Genomic DNA, 23,229 nt, shown 5'->3' on the forward strand with positions numbered 1-23,229 from the left:
TCATACACCGAGATGGCACACATGGAAGGCGCATTCATGAAATAAAACAAATGGTGAGCGCTTTTAGAAAATGTTGACACGGGATGTCTCTAATATCAACAATACTTGCGACGGCTCTGCAGTCTTTAATAATGTAAATTATTCATAGTATACATCGATTACGTTCCCTCAAAAAGCCATATTAGGGCATTCCGTTTTGAATATGCATGTGTAAATGATACCCCTGCCATGGTTCCAGTCGACGCTTTTGCATGTTGAAAGACTTCCATCTCTCGAAAATCATGGACCAGCCGAAGAAGACACGGATTGCAGTCGCTGGTCACAGTTACCTAGCTGCGGCAGTTTTCACGCTCGCTTTGTGCGTTCTGTGTTGCAATGTCGTCACTACTGTGTGGTTGTACGAGATGAACATCAAACCGTTGGTCCAAGATGTCAGAACCTTACAAGAGAAAGTCAAAGAGATGGTGAGTGGTACATGTTTAACTGTATGAGTTGCCTATCTTGGGGTAATCGAATACATTCATGGCACATGTGATTTTAAACAGACTGAAACGAGGGGCTTGCTAGTATTTGCAAAACTGAACTATACGCCGTCTCAGAGAGAGAGAGAGAGAGAGAGAGAGAGAGAGAGAGAGAGAGAGAGAGAGAGAGTGTGTGTGTGTGTGTGTGTTACTCGTTAGTTATGAGTACTTAGCACACATACTCCAAGACCCAACTATCAAACCACGACTCTAACGAACTTCTAGCGTTCCAACCAAAAGGCTTTAGGAGAACGGCTGTGGCTGCTCGGAAGGACCTTCAACATTTGAATGCACTTGTCAAATGTTTCACAAAGGAATTATGGTTTCCTAACGCAATAGAAGGCCATATCGCTTCAGAGGGTAGAATTCAGAGAAAACCAGGAGAGAGTAGGAAGATAATTTGAGGTCAAAAAATTTCAAGAGTTGCAACTAGTTGGGCTTCAACTCATCAATTAAGACTATTGGTGGCCTATTTGATATCCCAAGGGGAAGTGGAAGATGTTCGAAAACAAAATTCCCAGCAGACATCAATAACGAGCTCAGCCACACACGGCTGGACCAAACATGTGGCAAGTTAATTATGTGAACGGAACAAACAAATTCTAAAGAAAGTCTAAATTCCAGCACGTGTTTTTTCAGTAAGCGCCCTTTACAGGAGTACACTTTTTTCCGCCTGGTTGCATTTTAATTAAGTCAAGATGTTTTAGCGGAATATGAGCGTCATTTTAAGTTCCTTTTTCATTTTGTAGCCGAAACAAATTGGGGAGAGTTATGTTGTAATTGACTGCCATTTTGTTCTGGTTCTCGGCCGAATGTCTTGACGAATGTCTTGTTATTTTTGCTTGTTAAGCCAGCGTGTATATGCAAGCTTATGGACTTGATTGATTAAACAAAGTCTATGAAATGGTCTTCTGTCGTGGATTTTCACGATGTTTTACAAGTTCAACGTTATTCAGTCAATCACATCCTTTACGTTCTATGTAATTTGGTTAGATCATGGGACAGTCGTATGACTTTGTATGATGAAGAGCTTTAACTAAAGAAACTCAGATTTTCTGACAGAAATGTTTACCCACGTGTATGGGGCTTGTGTTAGAAGTAACAGGACGCACCTCATTGAAGATTAAAGTTTTAGTTTAATAAAACACTACTTTAAAAAATTAGAGCTTGAACGAGGAAACAAAGTGTAAAACTTTCATATTGCGGAGAATTAGATAGTTGCACCAGCTTAATGAGGACTTCTGTGAATAAGATCTTCTGTACAAAAAAAAAATTCCGTAAAAGACATGGCATTGTATCGCTATGGTGAATTCAGCATATTATTTTGAAGTAGATGCGACATTTTTATTATACATTCATTCGGGTAGTAGGTGTGTCATCTGTGAGTGTATGAAACATGCATTTTTTGATCACTGTATGATAGCCGTTTATTATATATAAACGTTGTACATTGGTACAAGAGTGTTTCTTTACCAACTTTATAATATAGCAAGGCGCATCTTTTTAATCCCCACGGATAACGTCCGGGAGACATAGGTTTGGTCGTGTCCGTGCATGCATGCGTACTTGCTCGTGTGTGCTCGTCCTGTTACGCAAATTTCTCGGAGATGCCAGGAGCGATTTCATTCAAACTAAATACAAGGATTGCGGGTATTTATGTGGTATTTACACATGCAGCAATGCGTATACTAGGCAGAATTAGGAAAACAATAATTTTCAAAGAGTACAGAGGGTCTAAACATGATTTGAAAGAGTCCAGTTGGACGTGTAACGGAGACTTGCAACCTTCACAGGAGGATAAGAAGTATTCTGGAATCTGTAAACTAACCAAAACCCTGTACATTATAATAGGCCACATGCTCATTCAGTGTTGCAATTTGCGTCACGTGACTGGAAAATAGATACGTCTAGTCCCACCTGAGAATCGACGAAAATTATTATTATTATTATTATTATTATTATTATTATTATTATTATTATTATTATTATTACAAGTTTAGGGGCTATAAGTATTATATAGAAATCTAATAACAGTTCATTGAAGCTGTGGGAATTCTGAAAAAGAGGTGTTCGAATGCAGGTCCATCGTGGCAGTCGTGGGCGCGCACAAAACAAGGCACAGCGACTGTGGAGAGTCTATGCCGGTGTATTTGCTGCAAATTATACCTTCACGCATGCGCACTCGTTTGCCAGTGTAGTCTGCCAATATGAGCATGCGCAATTGAGTTTACCTGCGCGTGAATGTGTAGTCTGTACACTACGTCTCGTGCTATAATCTTGTCGTTGAGCTTTGCATGTTGACAGAAACTGGAATTACTGCTGAGAATACTTTTCAGGACATCACAAGTGAGTCCCTAAGGTAACAAGTAGGACGTTTAGGAAATCCTTTCAGAAAGTTCACGCCGCCTGTGGCCATTTTGTGGAGTATAAGCTTATACGTACCTTGAGCGACGGTATACAGTATTTCTACTGTACATATTGCCAGATAATATGCGATGGAATTTTTCGTTTCACGTCGTTCAATCATTCAGATGGAAATGCCGGCCTTCTCCAAACTTTGAAAAAATCAGGGTGACAGACTTTGGAATGCTAACTCTTGTATAACAATGACGTAATTTAATGAGAAGACATTTGTATTCGAGCTCGGCAACATTTTTTGATTTGAGAACTCTCATCATGGCGGATTCACTGAAACAGTGAGTATTCAACAACTTTTTCCTATGTCCATGTGGCACTTGTGCAAAAATAAGTGAGTCCACAGGCCTTTGGCGAATCAATAAATGCGTTTTTCACCAAGCTGAAAGGTTGAAAGATGCGTCCGTCACTTTGGGACGAGCTAGATAAATGCAGTCAAACCCAGCTGGGCATAGAAATTTGCCATAGTATGACTTTGTTCTGGAGACGACCGGCCGTGCGGTGGAACTTTGCAACAAAGTTTCCATATCTGAACTGACGAACTTGAATGACAGGCACAGGAAACGATGACCAATAAAAATGCATTCTCGTTGCATTTTGACAATAATGTATCAATCTAAATGACACGGAAATTATGCCTCCTCCAAACAGAAGAGCCATGGTCTATTTTTAGCCCTGCTACAGTATGTCTCAGTGTTGAAAAGGCCATATTGTTGTCATGTTGTCATGGCGACTTTTAAAATTTGCATACAACTGTGAGAGTGAAACGGGTTGTTTATAGGTCACAAAACTTTTGAGTCCCACTGTCGTCCATTACACCTGTTTCCTTGGGCATTAAAGGTGTGCAAGTATACACATCAAAAGACTAGAAAATTCACTTCATGGGCAGAACCTTGTAAAATAGCCCTTTCTTGTCTGGTTAACGAAAAAAGATACCCCTGATCTAAAATATGCATGGGCTACCAGCCAGTGCCACCGGGCTACCAACTTCAGAATATGGTTGCCCAAGTGGACTACCAGGGAAAAAAAGTTAATTTCGAGCCCTGGGCAACATTAAACATGAAACATTTAACTTGTAATATTTCCCCTTGTCTTGGCCTGCTGGGTTTAAAAAAATGTTTAAAGGTATACAGGGACCATGTTCAAATTTAGCCATTGCTACCATGGAAAGGGGAGATCTAGCTAATTATCAGAATCATAGAGTTTATGGGGTCACACAAAAAATAATGCACCACTACATGGCCATAATTTTACTTTAGTTAAACAATCAGAAATAATTTGTCTTCATTATTCTTCCTGCAATGAGGCAAAAAATCAAATAAATTATTTTAAAATGAACATTATTATACGTCGTTAATTATAAATCCATAAAATAAATAAGTACCAGTGAATTATGTTTTAAATAAAACAAAAAAAAACTGTGCGCTACAGTCACTGTTTTCTGATAAATAATGGTACATTGGGTGATAAGGGAATTGGGTTCATAAAATTAATTTGAGATACAAGTGAATAATTTTAGCACATAAAATTAATCTGAAGGCATAAAATTAATTCGATGAATGCACGATAAGTTGGTACTATACTCTATAACACTTATTTGGGATGACTGCATGAAACAAAATTATAATTGCTTGAAAAATTATTTCTGGTCTATATAAAATTAATTCAAACACACTAAAAATAAACGGAATACAATTTGACAAGAATGGCTCCATGTACATTATCTTTATTATTCTTCCTAGAATAAAGGCAAAGAAAATACAATTATTATTATTATTATAGAACAAACTTAAAAGTTGTTACGTAGAAATCCATAAAATAAATACAAAACAGTGAATTATGTTTTAACATAGACCCTCTCAAGGGTCTATTGTTTTAAATAAAAAAAGCTGTGGTTCCCAAATAGGTTACCATGGCAACATAAAACAAAAATGAACATGGAGTTCATGCTGTGATAAATACACTTAGGAGAGCATTTGCATAGTTACTGGGATTACTTTTAATGGAATTTTGAAAAAAAAATGAAATTTTAAAACGCAAATAGGTTACTATGGAAACACAGGGCAGTAAAAATGGATATCATATTTTGTCTTTCTAACCTAAAATAACCCTTTGGTATAATATTTCTATTGATTAATGGATTTTTACACTGGATATTTGGTCTTTCTAACCCAAAATATCCCTTTGATATAACACATTCTGTTGATTTCTGGATTTTAGGTGGAATCTTTGAAAAACTGATAATTTTTACTCCTGAATGGTTGCCATGGAAACATCTCACATTAAAATGAGTGTTTTTTTTGGTGTGCTAACCAGAAAAACCCTTATTATCAAATTTTTACATCAATCAATAGTTCTTTAATAGGAATTAGGGAAAAAGTAACATTTTCAATCCCAAACTGGTTACCATGGCAACTCGAAACATTAAAATAAGTCTGGTTTTTGTGTTCTCTGACCCGAACTCCCCCCGCTAGATAATTTTCATAACAATCAAAGTAACTTTTCATGGGATATTAGAAAAACTGAAATTTTCAACCCCTAAAATGGTTACCATGGAAACATGGGGCAGTGAAATCGATATCATATTTGGTCTTTTCGACCCAAAATACCCTTATGGTGAAATTTTCACGGAAATTGAACCTATTATTATTCGCATTATTATTTCTATATAATACTTATATTAATTATTATTATTATTATTACACTGTATTTAAAGAGGGTATCTGATTACAGTAAAGTAATTGTAATTTCCATCAGAGCAAGAGGCAAAATATACAAACAAATTATCGAATAAACAAAAACATATGGAATAGACGAACAGAACAGGAGATGTCGAAGACAAAATAAAAACAGGCTAGTCTAAGTCAGAGCCTTCATTACATATTTCATGAAAAGATAACATGTAGTTTTGATTTATACGTCGACAAGGCTTCACAGTCACGGATAGTTGGGGAATGGAATCCCAGATTTTAGTAGCTCGATATACAAATGATCTTTGACCCATGCCTGTCCTAAACATTGGTGGGTAAAGGTTACCATTACTAGAACTACGAGTATTTAAATGATCCATTTCTGAGAGAGGTTGGAATAGATCACTAATATAGCTTGGTGCGAGACCATTTAAAGCTTTGAAAGTCATAACAGCAGTAAAGTATTCAATATGTAAATCTATGGGCAACCAGTGCAAACTAACGAAAACTGTTCGAGAAGGAAAAGTCGTGTCAACTCCGAGAATTGCCTTACCAGCCCTTTTCTGGAGTTTGTATAATCTTTGGAGATTGGTCTTAGACGCACTAGCCCAAACAGTAGTCAATTACAGACAAGAACGAAGCGTTAAAACTAGCAAAAGAACACTCCTTTGAGAAAAGGGGCGTAGTCGTCTTATAACACCAATTCTTGCAGACGAGTCTGTATAAATTATCTATGTGGTCATCCCAGCATAAATGTTGTCTATTTGAACACCAAGTAGTTTGTGAACAGCAACACTGTCAATGAGAGTATCATTGTCTGAATGTGAAATGAAATATCAGAGTCGGCTAAGTTATAAATTTTGGGGCGAGACGCAACAATCATATATTTTGTTTTTGTGCCGTGCTATTGTTATGAACCCAGTTTGAGATTGGAACGAGATCTCCATTCAGTCTCCCCTCAACTTGTTCAATGTCAATTCCGGAAAGACGAAGTTTGGTCATCGGCAAACATATCTAAGCTTCCATGTTGAGGCAAAGTGGAAGATCATTAATGAAGATCAAAAACAGAAATTGACCCAAAATGGACCCTGAGATACACCACACGTAATCGACAAAATATCGGAGTGTACACCTAAATAGATAACAAATTGGCTTCTTCCTGTAAGGTATGATTGAAACCACTTCAGTGACAAATCAGAAAGCCTGAAAACAGAAAGTTTTCTCAGCAAAATGTTATGATCAACAAGGTCAAAAGCTTTTTTACATAAATCTAAAAACAATACACCACTATACAATCCTTCATCCATATTCTGTAAAAGCTGGTCAGTTACCTTGACTAAAGCAGTGTGACAAGAGTGATATTGTCTAAAACCAGATTGTGAGCTGACAAAAAGATCATTTGAATGCATAAAATTGTACAGACAAATATAAACATGACGTCAGAGCGTATTTTTGAAAATCCAACTTTGAAAAACCAAAAAGTTTTTGACCAAATTTGGAAAAGTGCGCGGTCACGTGACCGTAGTGTTGTCTGCATCTTTAAAACAATGGCGGGTGATTAGCAACGAGCCTCTCTTGAAAAAAAGACAGATTTCCCATTCCAGCAGCGTCGGAACTTGAACAGATCATCGACGAAAAATATTCAAGTGCAACCAAGGATGTTGCAAGGTGTATGCCAAGAATATTTTTTGTGAATAAATTGGTACTACTGTTACCGCTGTGGAGAAATCGCCGTGTAAACTTGTCACAATGGATTGTTGCGGTGCACAATATCAAAACACATGAAAAGCCACAACATAATACAAGATGAGCGTGTAGCGTGTTATAGAACACCTATAACCTGGTCTTTATTCGGGCTATAGCGCCTATTTATTAGCTCTTGTGGCCGGAACGCATCGCTGTACCCCTTTGCCCGTTGGTCTCGGGGAATAGGGGACTGTGTTTCTGGTAACGCGCCGTACGATCCCTCGGGGCAGTAAACGGGCGCTATAGCCCTTATGACCAGGTAAAAGGTGTTCGCTATGAACGCTTTAATTGCAACAGTTACCAGAGAGCTTTTCTCAGCCAGTGTTTCGGTGAGCAGGTGTAACCAGGTGAAATTTTGCATTACCTGTTTAGAGAATTCAAAGCCGTTCATATAGACACACTGTCGTTTAACTTATGTGTTATGTTTTATAGTAATGTTCGCGTGTAAGACAGCTCTCCAACGTTGAGTCAGTATCACACATTGCATTCATATGTGGTTATCCGCCCATATTGAAGTAGTGCATTTTTACACGACCTGTTTATCATCTAAGCTACGTAATCTGATTTTCATTCTTGGTAGAGTCATCTATTAGATTTAAATGTACTTTTTTTGAGTGATTACTGTTACATTTAATATGAAACTTTATTGTTTGCTACGCTTATTTACACTAGTGTATTAATACACAAGTAAGTGAGAGGGAGAAGCGTGGAGGCTTGAGAAAATTTGGCCGTCCTGATGTTGTAGCTCCCAACAAATGGATCGCCGAGTCAAAAAATATTCCAGATTCAGCATGATAGTAAAATTATATTAGAGTAGCATTCCAAGATTGTGTGGGATCGACCACAGAGAGACTGAACACAGATCACGGCTGTTTCGCTCGATTTTATCCAAGGAGGTAGGAAAAGCATGTACACTGTCTACGGCGCCCATAGTCGCTGTGTTTGCCATGTGATCAGTTGAGCGATTCACGAACACTCATATTGAGAGACAGTCTGCGGTTGTCAAACACAGAGACATTGACAAGCAGGTCATGTAAGGCGATCCATGTTAAAAGCTAGAGTGTCAGGACGGAGGCTCCACAATTCAACCATTTTTCTAAGCAAGTAACTCTAAGCATATTTGACACTTCTGAGTGAAAACGCTCAGTACATTTCACGGGTAAGTCGCTAGCCGTGGAAGTGGCCATACAGAGTTTTTTGTGTTGTACGGACTCGATGCATTCCAAAACAATGAAGCAAAGGTGTTGTAGGTTGTGAACCACAGTACGATAGAACTGTCGGATGCTCTGCTGCTGTATATGGATAACTACTTTATGTCAAAGAAGTTTCCAGTGGAGAATGTACAAGGCTGTCCTGTGTGTATCAGTAACGTTTGACTGGCTGATTGAATAATGGACACTAATCAGCTGGAACAGAACATTAAGTGCCTACACTTGCTGATCGGACAGTAAAACTTTATCAGCACTGGTCATCATACAAAGTGCTGTGTAGTAACGGGTTAGCTTTTCTAAGTTAAGTTGTTTTGCACTCGAGTTCGAGCATTTGTATTGTCCTTAGACAAAATTCATGACTGTCGTTTTATTTTAACACAAGAATTCAACAGAATATCTCCGTGTGTTGTGAGTGATTTCCATCTATGCTTACCCAAGTGACCTCTATCATCAAAATTAACTGTGTCAATCTGAACCACCCGGCCCCGTTCTCTGTAGATAAATTTTTGCTGAGCATTTGCCTTACTCAAACCATGTATGAAACAAAATGCTTACAAAAAGGGCGCCCAACGTGGTGCCGTTGGATTTGATACCCCACAGGTGTATTGACGGTTTTTACTCAGATTAAGAGGACACTTGTGCTTGGAAATCATACACACATACAAGTACTTGAATGGAAAATAACTTTGAATTTTCTATGTAAGAAAAGTATAGTAATAGTACGCAGTGTACATTTAAGTTGCATCTGATGAGCTTTACTACTATACTACATTTATTGTTTGATATCATATATAGAAGTCAGCATGGAGAGACCACAAGGGTATGCCGTTTCAACCCCAAGGGATTGGACAGTAATACTGATATCCCACCTCTCGTTGACCCCGTCAAAGTTAAATTAGAGTCTAAATTGACCCCTAATACACTACCAAAGAAAAGTGTCAGTATGCGGGAAAGATTGGCCATGTCTTTAGCAGAGGCAAAGAGGTATGAACGTCAACCGGTTCAAAATGAAACAAAGGGATATGATTTGGGACCTTACGCACCTATTATTAATACCCCTTCAGTGGGCAGGGGGGGGAGTCTGATTTTAGCCATTTCACCCCACATGCTTTCACCTCCCCTGCGTGTCGACTTTCACCGTGAACTCAAAAGTGAGGGCAGTGTAATCTTTGAAGTATGAAGCACGAATTTGAGAGGATGGTGGAAGTAAGTACATATGACGATAGAGTACTTATGCAAGCCATAGAAAGATCTCTAAAGGGTGAAGGACGAGCTGCAGTTATCTATCTTGACCATGCGATGATACCAGAGATGATTGAAAAACTCGAAAGTATCTACAGTCAAGTTGAGACAGGACAATCACTGTCTTTTCAAGTTCTATACAGGAGTCTGCAAGAAGAAAATGAACCGGTAGCTGTATACAGGCCTCGTTTGGAACATTGAATGTATTCTCCCAGCGTCAGAGGTACAGTGAGCAGAGACGCAGTTGACAGAATGTTTAGAATAACTGTCTTCAGAGAGCTGAGAGCTGAATGAGTTGCTGACATTACAAGACATGATCTACATAAACGCGAAACTTACATGCAACTATTTCGAGTAGCCAGAAATGAGGAACAAGAAATAAAGGACAGAGAAGATCACCAGCTCAAGGGTTAAAGGTTGCCAGCTGGTAGAGTTCACCAGTCCACCAACCCTGACGATGATTCTCAGGCTGAGAGCACAGAAACTGAAACACTCAGAGTTCAGTAAACATGGGGTTGATGGGACAAATGGCAAAGACACTGCGCTTGATGCAAGAACAGCACGAATCAGACCACAAGACAGTAGAGTCTCTACAAAAGATGGTCAGTGATCTGAATACAAAATTGTCCAAAAGAGAGATTGAAAGTCATCGCAACGACAGGAGTGGAAGTGAAGTTGAGAGGTTACGCAGAGAATTAAGTGAAGAGCGAAGAAAGTTAGATGAGACCAGAAGAGACTTGTCTGAGGCGAAAACCAAACTATCAGATTTGTGACGATCTGGTAAGGGAGTCAGCAATAACAAGAACAAGAAATCATTTAATTGTTTCAACTGTGGTGAACCAGGTCACAGACCAAGAGACTGTACCGTCCCAAAGAGCAATTCACCTACTGACAGCCAGCAGGTTGTTGACAGCCAAATTACCTCAAAATGTCACAATAAAAAGCCGACAAAAAATGACGTGACACAGTCCAGATGACACACAAGCAAGGCAAGACCTCATCGCAACAAAAACCAAAAGCGAAATGGACAGGCTAGACCTATCGACGGTGCGGTCTTAGGTCCCTTGAACGAGGAAACTGCCAGTGTGAATGGAGTGACTTGCAAATGTTTAGTAGACACGGGGTCTCAAGTGACCTCAGTCAGTCAAACCTTCTTTGAGGAGAGCTTGGGTTCTCTCCCATTTTCCTCTTTAGATGAGCTATCGGAGACACGAGTGTCTACTGATGACATTCTGCATTATTTGGTAACCATGGAAGTCAAAGTGTCTTTTCCAGTCCAAGTATTTGGAGATCCGGAGGAAAAGCTGATTTTGGCATTAATGGTACCCGATAATAAATATAATTGCAGAGTACCGATAACAGCTGGCACTAATTGGCTGAACTCATATAAGGAGACCCTATACAAATCTGAAAAACACAAAGTTGGCAGGAGTTACAGGATTACTGGTACAGGTCGCAATGTTTTAAACACGCTACATGCAAGAGACAAATTCATTGGGAAGACAGGCAGTCTAGGAATGGTCCTTACTTCATTGGAGACTCCACTTGTCGTCGTTCCCTATCAGTCAGCTTGGGTTACCGGAAGGATGAAACCAGGACCGATTGGGACAAAGTTGATGTAACGGTGGAACCGGAGGGGAAATGGAGTGAGTCTGGTGGATGGATGATCGACCCAATGATAGTTACTGTTGAGTGTGGGTGTAAAAAGTCAAAATGCCATTGATGATACACAACGACTCTCCGGATCCAGTAACGATTCGACCTGGAGAGGTGGTTGGATATGCAAAAGCAGTCAGACGAATTGACCCAGACTCTATCTCAGCCACACAGTCTCAGCGGGCTGGGGATACGAAACCCGAGTGTAGGGTTATGACCAGTGGGAGGCCTAGATTTTGATATGAGTGACTCGATCTTGACCAAAGAACAGATGTATCATGTCAAAGAAATGTTTGACCGTAACGGTGAAGTCTTCTCCAAGGCTGAAAATGACTTTTGTAGATGCACCACAGTAAAGCATGAAATTCACTTGACCAGTGAAGAGCTGATACGCCAACCCTATCGTAGGATACCTCCAGCACACTATGAGGAAGTTAGACTTCTCCTGAAGGACATGTTGAGTAGTGGAATTATACGCGAGTCACAGAGCCCATACGCTTCTCCAGTCGTACTTGTAAATAAAAAAGATGGAGGAGTCAGACTATGCGGGACTATCGCAAACTAAACAATGTGACTGTTCTCGACTCCTACCCCATCCCACAGATAGAGGAAGGATTGGATATTTTGAGAGGCTCTCGTTGGTTTACATCGATCGATTTGAAGAGCGGATATTGGCAAATTGCCATGGCAGAAAAACACATCGAAAAGACTGCTTTCGTAACACCACTTGGCTTTTACGAGTGCATCAACATGCAAATGGATTTAAAGTGTGCAGGAGCAACTTTCCAGAGGACCATTGAGCGTTACCTTGGTGATTATAATATGAAGATATGTTTAGCCTATTTGAATGACATTATTGTGTTCTCTGACACATTTGAAGTACATTTAGATTGACTTGAGAAAGTATTCAGGAGACTACATGAATTTGGTTTAAAGATCAAACACACCAAATGTCAGCTGTTTAGGAACAGAGTTAAATACCTTGGCCACATTGTGTCTGAGGAGGGAGTGGAAACAGATCCTGAAAAGACTGCCGCACTCAAGAAATGGCCTGAGCCAAGGAACATCAAAGAGTTGAGAACTTTTCTCGGCCTTGGACAGGAATGTACACTGGATCTGCTGCGTCAGAGATTTTACTGGCCCAAGATATCCAAAGATGTGAAGAACAGAGTCCTGACGTGTGAAAGGTGTACCAGAAGGAAAAATCCAGCTGGCGCCAAATCAAGAGCCCCACTAGTGAATATACAAACCAATCAGCCTCTGGAGTTGGTCTGTATGGACTTCTTGTCATTAGAGGAATCCAAAGGAGGTATCAAGGACATTCTCGTCATAACAGATCACTTCACCAAGTATGCTGTTGCAATACCCACACGTAACCAAACTGCAAAGACCACTGTGAAACATCTGTTTGAGCAGTTTATGGTACACTATGGATTCCCGTGCAGACTACACTCCGACCAAGGTCGTAATTTTGAAGGACGCATTATCAGGGAATTATGTAAGATAACAGGTGTGGAGAAATCTAGAACATCGCCTTATCACCTGCAAAGCAATGGGCTTTGTGAACGATTTATCCGCACGCTCCTTGAGATGTTAGGAACATTGGACAACGAGAAGAAAAGTAATTGGAAAGACTACGTTGCTCCCCTGGTGCACGCCTACAATTGCACAAGACATGACAGTACAGGATTTTCACCATACTATTTAATGTTCGGCAGACATCCGCGTCTACCTATGGATGTTTACCTTGGTGTGCAACCAGAAGACACTACTCTAGAATCTCCAGGGTCATATGTAAATGACTTAAGAAATCGTCTTGAGTTTGCTTATGATCAAGCCACAAAAGCTGCCAGTAGACGTGCAGAAGAAAACAAAGAGAGATATGACCAGTGTGTACATGATATAGTACTACACAAAGGAGACAGAGTGCTAGTGAAGAACATAAATCTACGAGGCAAGATCAAATTGCCGATCGTTGGGAGGCAGAGCCATACAGAGTAGTTAAGAAACTTGATGACAGCTTGCCCGTTTATGTCGTTGAGGGCGAGTCAAGCAAAAAGAAGAGAACGCTGCATCGCAATTTACTACGCGTATGCCACAGCCTTCAAGCAGAAGAACCTCATACAAGACCAAAACTGTGAGGAAGATCCATCACAAGATAGATCAACTCTTCAAAGTGAGAGTGAGTCAGATACAGATGATGAGTATGAAATTGGTTTGTACCCATATAAATTACCCTTCACACCAAAGAGATATGAATCACGTAAGAATCAACTGTTATCATACCTGGATCGTAGTGATGAAACTGTTGAGAGTATGGCCAGTGAAACTTGCATTTCTGTGTCAGAGAGGGGTAATACAGAAATATCCCCAGAAGAACTCAATACTTGCAGTTCATAAGATATGAACATTAATACTGCAGAGGTCAATGATGAGTCCTTACCTCAAGAAGATGTACCTGGAAAGGACAATTAAGAGCATCCATTTCCATGGACAATGCAGAAGTTGAATCCTCTTTGTCAGGAGAAGAGTCTGGTGCCCAACCTCTTAGGCGTTCAAAGAGAACAATAAGGCCCCCTCGGAGGTATGGATGGAGCCGGATGACCCGTTCAAATAGACGAAAATACAGGCCACTGAAGATACCAGATATGTTGTCTGTATCTGATAGGAGGTGGGATGAGCTTAAAGTAGTGCTCATCGAAGAAGTAAGGAAGAGAATTCATTGACTGTGTGTGCAGAGTACAGTGAGCGAGAGGAATACTCTTCAGAAACTTTGCTAGAGCATCATATCATATCAACCAAAACAAGCCCTTTGTTGTATCGAAAACCTGGATTAATGGCTGTGTTTCCAGGAGTGGTCAGGCATACAGCCGGTTTGATCACCAGATGTCAGAAGCAAGTACAGCTGATAGAGGAGTGGCATTTTAACTTTTGCACCTTGATCGAGTTTAAGTGACAAGCACTGTGTATTGTAGTGGAAACATCTTTCATCGGGAAATTGAAGAACACTCTACGTTACCATCCTCTGCGTTTCAAGATTATCTTCCATATTGCAATGGTATTGGGAACGATGCGTCTTAATGGTTGCTACTTATGATAATCATCTTCCATGGAGATGACCTCATGCCAGACTCCCAACTATGATGGACACAAACAAACCTTGCCGGATGGGAGGAGCATTATCTTCAGTGATGGCTCTTTAAGCTGTGGGGTGATACTAAGTTAAACATATTGTCGGCCTTGGGGTACTGTTTAAACGTAATTTATCTAAGGATTTTGAAAGGAATTTGTCAACTTGATCCGTATGACCCCCATCAGTGTGTTGAGGGTGTATTGTAAGACAACATGTTTGTTTCGGAGTGGCTTCACCCGCCTCTATATCCTGTTTCATTATATCTAGACAATTGTATTCCCCATTGCTACATGTCATAGCAATATAGCTCAGTCAGTGCGACAGGTTTGATGCATTTTGTTTTGTGTTTGCCATAAGTTTTAGTAAATGATTATTTTATTTAGTTGGGACAACCTTTTCCAAACCGGGGGAGGGTGTAACCAGGTGAAATTTTGCATTACCTGTTTAGAGTTTTCAAAGCCGCTCATATAGGACACACTGTCGTTTAACTGTGTGTTGTGTTTTATAGTAACGTTCGCGTGTAAGACAGCTCTCCAAGGTTGAGCCAGTATCACACATTGCCTTTCATATGTGGTTATCCGCCTATATTGAAGTAGTACATTTTTACGCGACCTGTTTATCATCTAAGCTACGTAATCTGATTTTCATTCTTGGTAGAGTTATCTATTAGATTTAAATGTACTTTTTTGAGTGATTACTGTTACATGTAATATGAAACTTTATTGTTTGCTACACTTATTTACACTAGTGTATTAATACACAAGTAATAAATAAATAAATAATTTTTTACTATAACCCAAACGGGATTCGAACCCCCACACACTTCACGGCAACATCGCCTAGCTGCTAGGCCTCACACAAAACCAGTCGGCCACCGTTTCCAACCCAAAAGAGTTGGTCACGGCAACCGACTTAGATGTTACAATCCTGTGCACGACCGAGCAACACAGTGTGCATGGAGCAGACGACACACAGACACAGTACAAACACACACATATAGTAATCGGAAAAGCACGAAGCTTTTACTGAGCTATCAGACAGAGGGAGAAGCGTGGAGGCTTGAGAAAATTTGGCCGTCCTGATGTTTAGCTCCCAAACAAATGGATCGCCGAGTCAAAAAATATTCAGATTACAGCATGATAGTAAAATTATATTAGAGTAGCATTCCAAGCTTGTGTAAGATCGACCACAGAGAGACTGAACACAGATCACAGCTGCTTTGCTCGATTTTATCCAAGGAGGTAGGAAAAGTATGTACACTGTCTACGGCGCCCATAGTTGCTGTGTTTGCCATGTGATCAGTTGAGCGATTCACGAACACTCATATTGAGAGACAGTCTGCGGTTGTCAAACACAGAGACATTGACAAGCAGTTCATGTAAGGCGATCCGTGTTAAAAGCTAGAGCGTCAGGACGGAGGCTCCACAATTCGACCTTTTTCTAAGCAAGTAACTTTGAGCGTATTTGACACTTCTGAGTGAAACGCTCAGTACATTTCACGGGGAAGTCGCTAGCCGTAGAAGTGGCCATACAGAGTTTTTTGTGTTGTACGGACTCGATGCATTCCAAAACAATGAAGCAAAAGGTGTTGTAGGTTGTGAACCACAGTACGATAGAACTGTCGGATGCTCTGCTGCTGTATATGGATAACTACTTTATGTCAAAGAAGTTTCCAGTGGAGAATGTACAAGGCTATCCTGCGTGTATCAGTAACGTTTGACTGGCTGATTGAATAACGGACACTAATCAGCTGGAACAGAACATTAAGTGCCTACACTTGCTGATCGGACAGTAAAACTTTATCAGCACTGGTCATCATACAAAGTGCTGTGTAGTAACGAGTTAGCTTTTCTAAGTTAAGTTGGTTTGCACTCGAGTTCGAGCATTTGTATTGTCCTTAGACAAACTTCATGACTGTCGTTTTATTTTAATACAAGAATTCAACAGAATATCTCCGTGTGTTGTGAGTGATTTCCATCTATGCTTACTCAAGTGACCTCTATCATCAAAATTAACTGTGTCAATCTGATCCAACCGGCCCCATTCTCTGTAGATAAATTTTTGCTTAGCATTTGCCTTACTCAAACAATGTGTGGAACCGAATGCTTACACAGGCAAGGCAGTTAAATTTACGAGAGCGTGTCTCTCCGGATTTGAGGCAAATCAAGTTGTGCCCTTCAACAAAAGTTAGAGAAGACAATAAATCTTAAAACCATGAAAGCGAGCGACGGAAAGTTACTTTAAGCGGGAAAAGTCAATATGATAGGTGTACCGCTACCACATGTACGTGTTTGACACCCGTTTTTGTACTCTTGTTTTAACTCGTGTATAGTTTGAGCACGACAGAGCAGCAGTAACTGTTGTGGAATCTTGCTCATCGATTTCAGTGATTTTAACATTTTTTTCGACTCGTATATTCAAACTGCAGAGCTCGTGAATACTTGCCAATCATAGTGTACTTTATATATACGAAAATATGAATGGATCTTGAAAGTTTGTGCTCAAGACGCTCTTCCGTGCAATTTGCCTGAAAATGACAAACCCAAAGCTTATGTGCGTAAATTTAACATTTGTTTTCCAGGAGGACCGTATGCTCCAAGGTCAGACCGCAGGGCTTAGTGAGAGAGATGGCGAGATTATCGTTGCCAAACGTGATGTAACACAGACTAACACAGGAACTACAGGTGGGCCTTAATCGAACTGACGACTTTCATTTAATTATTATCAACATTGAGCCTGCCAGGCTACTAGTAGATTTACTCAAGTTTGTTGTTTTCTAAGGAAATCTAATCTGTCACCGCCACACGCTTTCATTGCAGTGAAGTCTGGCAGGGTTATACTGGTTGGTGATTGAGCGTATTAGGCAATTCTCACACATTGCGAAAACGATGCTCTTTACATGGGCTAATTCATGTTATTCGTTGTTGAGGAACTTTAAGATAACCAATCTTATTTCATGCTTACTATTTCTGTAGGCGTTAAATATCGGCAAAATTTTCCTTCTTTATCGGCACGTTGGTGACAGTTTCATTTTTGTAAAAGGTGATTCTCGACCATGCAGCGTAGTGACTCAGGCATTCCCAGGACCCGCCGGTGCTCCTGGCCCAGTGGGACCACGCGGGATGCCAGGAGTTATTGGCTCATCCGGCCCGCAAGGTCCTCCTGGTCGCGATGGAAGAGATGGGTCGCCTGGTGAGCGAGGAAGTCAAGGACCAGATGGAGAAACAGGACCGAAAGGAGACCAAGGCTCAACTGGAGAACCTGGAGAGCCTGGCGCCCAGGGAAAGGCTGGACCAAGTGAGTCCCCGCCTTGTGATACACAAATCCGTCATGACATATTTATATGTAAAATATGATACTGTGTACATACGATCTGTTAGACCATGTTCTGCATTCATTGGCATTTCGTCCACCCTGAGTACATATCAACATCCTATTTCATCATCATCATCATCATCATCATCATCATCATCATCATCATCATCATCATCGTCGTCGTCGTCGTCGTCACCACCACAACCACCACCACCACCACCATCATCATCATCATCATCATCATCATCATCATCATCATCATCATCATCGTTTTGTCTCTCAGAGTATCTTTTCATGTCTGCTTGTCGATACCTCTGTCTGTCTGTCTCTCATTTTGTAATATTACGTTTCGCAAAGATGAAATAGGCAGGAAAACGTTACGTTTTCATAGTCAAGCGAGTAACTTCAATATTTGAACATGCTGTCATTAGTATGTAATTACCTAGTGGCCTCATGTTAAGCAGAGTACCGCTTGGTAAATGTATCCTGTACCGTGTCAAGTTTACCAAAGGTGATAGCCTGGTTCCGTTTTCTCATCAATTAGTTGGGCTACGTGGTCAGAAAGGTGAACCAGGTCTCCCCGGGCCAACAGTCGCTCCCCCGAGCATACCAGAAATCGTCGACGATATACGGGATGCTATTCGGGATGACATCGGCACTGTGTACGTAAGGTGGGGTAGGAAAACGTGTCCCTCTACGGCGGAACTCGTATACGATGGTGAGTTTGACACTTAGGGAGCCTTCAGTTATGAGGGGATGGGCCAGAGGAATTGGGGAGGGTCACATAATTTACAAACTTGCTTTAGGGGAGGGTCACCTCTTACAAACTTAGCCTTCGGGAGGGTCACATGTTACATTGCTAAGTTGGTGATGAATGAGTAGTCTGAATGAGTTGTGTAAGGGTCTGGACAGAAATTACAGGGGGAGGCCAGTGATTTTTGGAGTGGGTAGCAGTTTTGAAAGGTCATGAAATTTCACATATTTCTTTTGGGAAGGGTCTTAATTTTTGTACAACTATTTGAAGCCAAGATGTGACCGATTTAGTAATTTGTCCAAAAATATCAAATCATAATATATTTGAGTTAATAATTGGGCAAACCATTAACAATTTTCCCCTACAAAACAAGCTAGATATGCACTTCTATATATGTCTGGTAATTCATGTTAATGTACTTTGCTTGACGTGGGGGGTAAAAGTGCATGTGTGTACAAGAAATTTGGTTTTGGAATTTCACCAAAAATGTGGATTCGCTATACAGGGAAGGCTACAGGAAAACTATGAATATGTTTTCCAATATAAAACTGGCAATATACGTGCATTTATGGATGTTGGATCATTGATATAAATATACTTATTAGAATAGGATGGCTACAAGTGCATATGTGTACAAAAAAATTCATTTTGAAATTTTACCAAAAATGTAACTATACTATCCATTGGGGCCTATGAGAAAACCGTGAACATGTTTTCCAATATAAAACTAGCAATAGCTGTGCATTTATAGATGTTGGATAATTGACATAAATGTACTTGATTAGAATAGGGTAGTTACAAGTGCATATGTGTACAAGAAATTAGATTTTGGAATTTCACTGAAAATTTTGATTCACAATACATGACAGTCTACGAGAAAACTATGAATATTTTATTATTAGGCCAAAAAAGAAAAAGAAATGTTTCTGGTCAGCGCGCGCGTCACTTGAACAACAGCGCGTCACCCTTTTTTTTCTGTTTGTGGCCGGCGGGCGCGGCTGACACCAAACCAAAATGGCTGAAGAGAAAATAAAATTCTTTCGGGGGCATGATCAGTGACTGCATGAACAGTATATATGTGACTATATTGATAAAACTATAAAACTGACCCTCCTCCCTCCCTTGAGGGGGAAAAAATAAAAAAAAATAAAATGCGCGTCGCCGCACCATTTTTTAAAGAAAGACCTGACCAGAAACATTTCTTTTTTTTTGGCCTTACAATCCGAATTTAAAATTAACTAAATCTGTGTTTTATAAGTGTACAGTCAGTGTTGTTATTGTTGAAAATTGAATTCAAGTGCGGAGTAAAATTCATCTGTCAACAATAACAATGTCATTACATATGCATGGGCCTTGTTGACAAGCAGAATACTTGGCACATTAACATGCTATAGGGAGTTGGACAGAAACCAGCTTTTGATACACTGAACAAGAAAACTAAAAGTATGACCGTAACAGCAAATGCCCCTTTTATCTTTACTTGTAATATAACAAATTAAAGTCAGCCATTTTATCAAGGTTATACACGCATTTCAAACTTTTTAGTTTGAAAGGGGTAGAGGGAGGGTCACATTTTAGAAAGGGGCATCAGGGGTCACATTTTACATGATGGACCACGCTCAATTTCCTACGGCCCAACCCCTCATAATAACCGAAGGCTCTCTTAGGATATATCTTTGATGGACGACAGGCAGACACAATATTTTACAGAGGTTTCAGTTGGTTAGACTGGAAGATCATGTACTCATACAGAACTAGAACTACATTAACTACACAGGCGTAATATGCTAGAAACTTAACATTTTTGTACCGATTAGGCCTCAATTGAAGTCCTTATGTGTACTCGAGTTTGCTTTGTCAATATTTTGGTGGGCCGAGTCTGATGAAAATGTCTCTCATATACAGTCTGAGCATCTTTTCATGAATTGGTAGACGAGATCTGATTCGTAACGATAAAATTTTCTGACATTTTGAGACCCGAGTTGTGAGAGAAAACGAGAGGGGCTCCCTCGATCTTTCGTTCAGGCTCCTATTGTAGGGAACAACATCAACACTATTTTATGATCTAAACTATTTACATATTATACCCAAACCGTTACATCTGATTGACTAGCTGAATATTTTTGCTCGACATTGGACTTGAACCCTACATGGAACAACCGATTTGAAAGTACACTGGTTTAAGATATTGATACCGTAGAAAGAGTTACGAGAATGAGACAACGAGCAAATTGATAACGATAAATATAACGATAACTATCATTTCAAGATAAATCATTTTCACTGATTTCATTAAAGGTATACTGTCACCTGTTCCAATTTTGCCACAGTTATCATAGAAAGAGAAAATCTAACCAATCACAGATTTTAAGCGGGTGGCCGCTTTTTAAACACAACGCCCTCACATGGGCATTTTGAATACCAAGGAACACCCCCTTGACCATATATGGGCACATTTAGATATAGGTGACTGTATACCCTTAATGTTGAGATAATATTCCCTGTAAGTCCATCAATAGTATATGCAATTAATTTTGTCGTTATTCGTTTGTTTGGGGTTAATAATAGTTTCGTCATGATATTGTAAACACCTATCTGACCCTGAGAATGTCATCAGGTCATATTAAATTGCAGCCCGTATCAGAGAGAAAACTCTAACGCTCACTTAAAATGTTTAAATAAAATTGGTAACTACAGTTATATATTCATCCTGTGATCAAAAGATCTGCCTCCGACTATCGATGATTTGTCTCAGCATATGGTGTAGAACAAAACTAAAACAAAGTTGGGAATTACACAACACAAGATAAGTGACTATTATTAGCTATTTTTTCACAAAGTATTGTGGCACACTTCGCCAACCAGAGCCATAAAAACCCCGACTGCTAATCGAATGTAAAATTATATTGCATTGTAGGTATTATCGGTGGAAGTCATTATACCCACGTGGGAGGTGGAGCAAACTATCAGTGCTTGCCTCGAAATCCCATTTACGACAATCCTACCGAGGGGTACCAGAGTGGAAGTTATATGTACGGCAGTGAGTACGAAACAAATTATTTTCCACCTCTCTCGGCCTTACATGATAGCCACCCGGTGTGCGCAGTATGTCGCGTGAAGTCCCGAGGCACGATACTCATGGTTCCCGCACGAAACGAGTGTCCTTCTGAGGAGTGGACACGGGAATACTACGGTTACCTCATGTCTGAACACCACACACACAAACGTTCGGAGTATTTATGTGTTGACCGTAACCCAGAGGCATTACCAGACAGGGGTGGTAGTGAAAATGGCGCCTTGTTGTATGTGGTCGAAGGAAGGTGTGATGCAGGAGGTTTACCTTGTGGTCCCTACGCCACTGGATACGAATTGACATGCGCGGTATGCACAATATAAATATTCCCTGAAGCGCGTTGATTTCAAAGCACTATTGGCCATTGGCCCTTCAAACATTTATTTCCAATATAGAAAAACTAATAAGGTCTAGCATTCATTTATGGTAGTGGCAAACATTCGACTTACCGAACGTTCGGTGAAAGAGTCACCGTGTACCGGATTTTCGAAAGTCCATGGAACAGATTCTTACTGAAGATTTTCCTTTCATATGGCGTGCCATGCCTGTGTTTGTTTGTTTAATTTGTTAGTGGAGAAACCGCAAAAAGCAACCGGAAAAATCCAACATTTGCAACACCTTTTTGTGAATTGTTCAACTTAAGCTTTAAGTAAAGTTCAGATGCACTGACAAGCTTGGTTATGATATTGTGCGCCATCATGAGGGCGTAATATTGTGCGCTTGTAAGTGCACTCACGCTTTCGCGTGTGCTAGCATGCATGCTTATATAAGCTTAGAGGGTAGGAGTGTGGAAACAAGAAATTAGAAAAGAACATGAAATAAAATATTTATTCGCATCAAGTTGCTGTCATGGTTGTCACTAAACACTAGCTGTCTGGCTATAATAGCTTTCTAGCACAGTACCTGCAGTAAAAGTTTGTAGGCCTATACACAGGGAAAAGAAACGCAATCAAAGAGAAATTAAAAGAGAACGTATTGAAATGATCATACTAGCTTTCCTGTTTTGTTATCGGACAATAAAATGACCTTATTCCTAAGTCCCTAAGGAGGCTTGTACAATAACCTCTTTATATTTCAACCATTCTCTTTCAAAATCAAAAGAAAAACTGGGGATCACCGTGAAAATGGTTGGTTCTAAGGGAACAAATAACTCAAGATATACCGATATTTAAAATTCAAAATGGCCCAACCCCAGTGTTAACTCTATTGAGAAAAAATAAATTTTCATTTCGAAAAACTAACTCGTTGAAAAGTTTTCTTACACCAAGAGCTTAAAATGAACCCCCATAAGTGGTACATCAGAAAAGAATTATAAAAGTTTGAGAGTCCAAAGTTGTGTCTCCGAGGCGCGTTCTGCCTTAAGTCGGATATGCACGGTTTATCGGTGATTTCTAACTTTTTACGTGAAGGTAGTACGCACCTCGCCTCGGGGAATATTTCAACCGTTCTCTTTCAAAATCAAGAATAAAATCG

General features: G+C 40.0%; 1 protein-coding gene across 1 annotated transcript; it reads left to right on the plus strand.

Annotated features, from left to right (window-relative positions):
* Positions 1-53: 53 nt before the first annotated feature.
* LOC139115666 (short-chain collagen C4-like) lies at positions 54-22,596 on the plus strand. Its single transcript, XM_070677959.1, has 5 exons — positions 54-464; positions 17,196-17,298; positions 17,657-17,911; positions 18,474-18,647; positions 21,601-22,596. The coding sequence occupies exons 1-5, from the start codon at positions 252-254 to the stop codon at positions 22,077-22,079; spliced, it is 1,224 nt and encodes a 407-aa protein (XP_070534060.1). The 5' UTR covers positions 54-251; the 3' UTR covers positions 22,080-22,596.
* Positions 22,597-23,229: the final 633 nt, after the last annotated feature.

This window comes from Ptychodera flava, chromosome 17, assembly GCF_041260155.1.
Source record: "Ptychodera flava strain L36383 chromosome 17, AS_Pfla_20210202, whole genome shotgun sequence".
Lineage (NCBI taxonomy): Eukaryota > Metazoa > Hemichordata > Enteropneusta > Ptychoderidae > Ptychodera > Ptychodera flava.

Excerpts from the sequence above, each read along its gene's own strand:
- LOC139115666 (XM_070677959.1), top strand. The coding sequence starts at position 252 with ATGTTGAAAGACTTCCATCTCTCGAAAATCATGGACCAGCCGAAGAAG. Across the intron at positions 465-17,195 it reads AAGAGAAAGTCAAAGAGATG|GAGGACCGTATGCTCCAAGG; the intron begins GTGAGTGGTACA and ends TTTGTTTTCCAG. Across the intron at positions 17,299-17,656 it reads GACTAACACAGGAACTACAG|GTGATTCTCGACCATGCAGC; the intron begins GTGGGCCTTAAT and ends TTTTTGTAAAAG.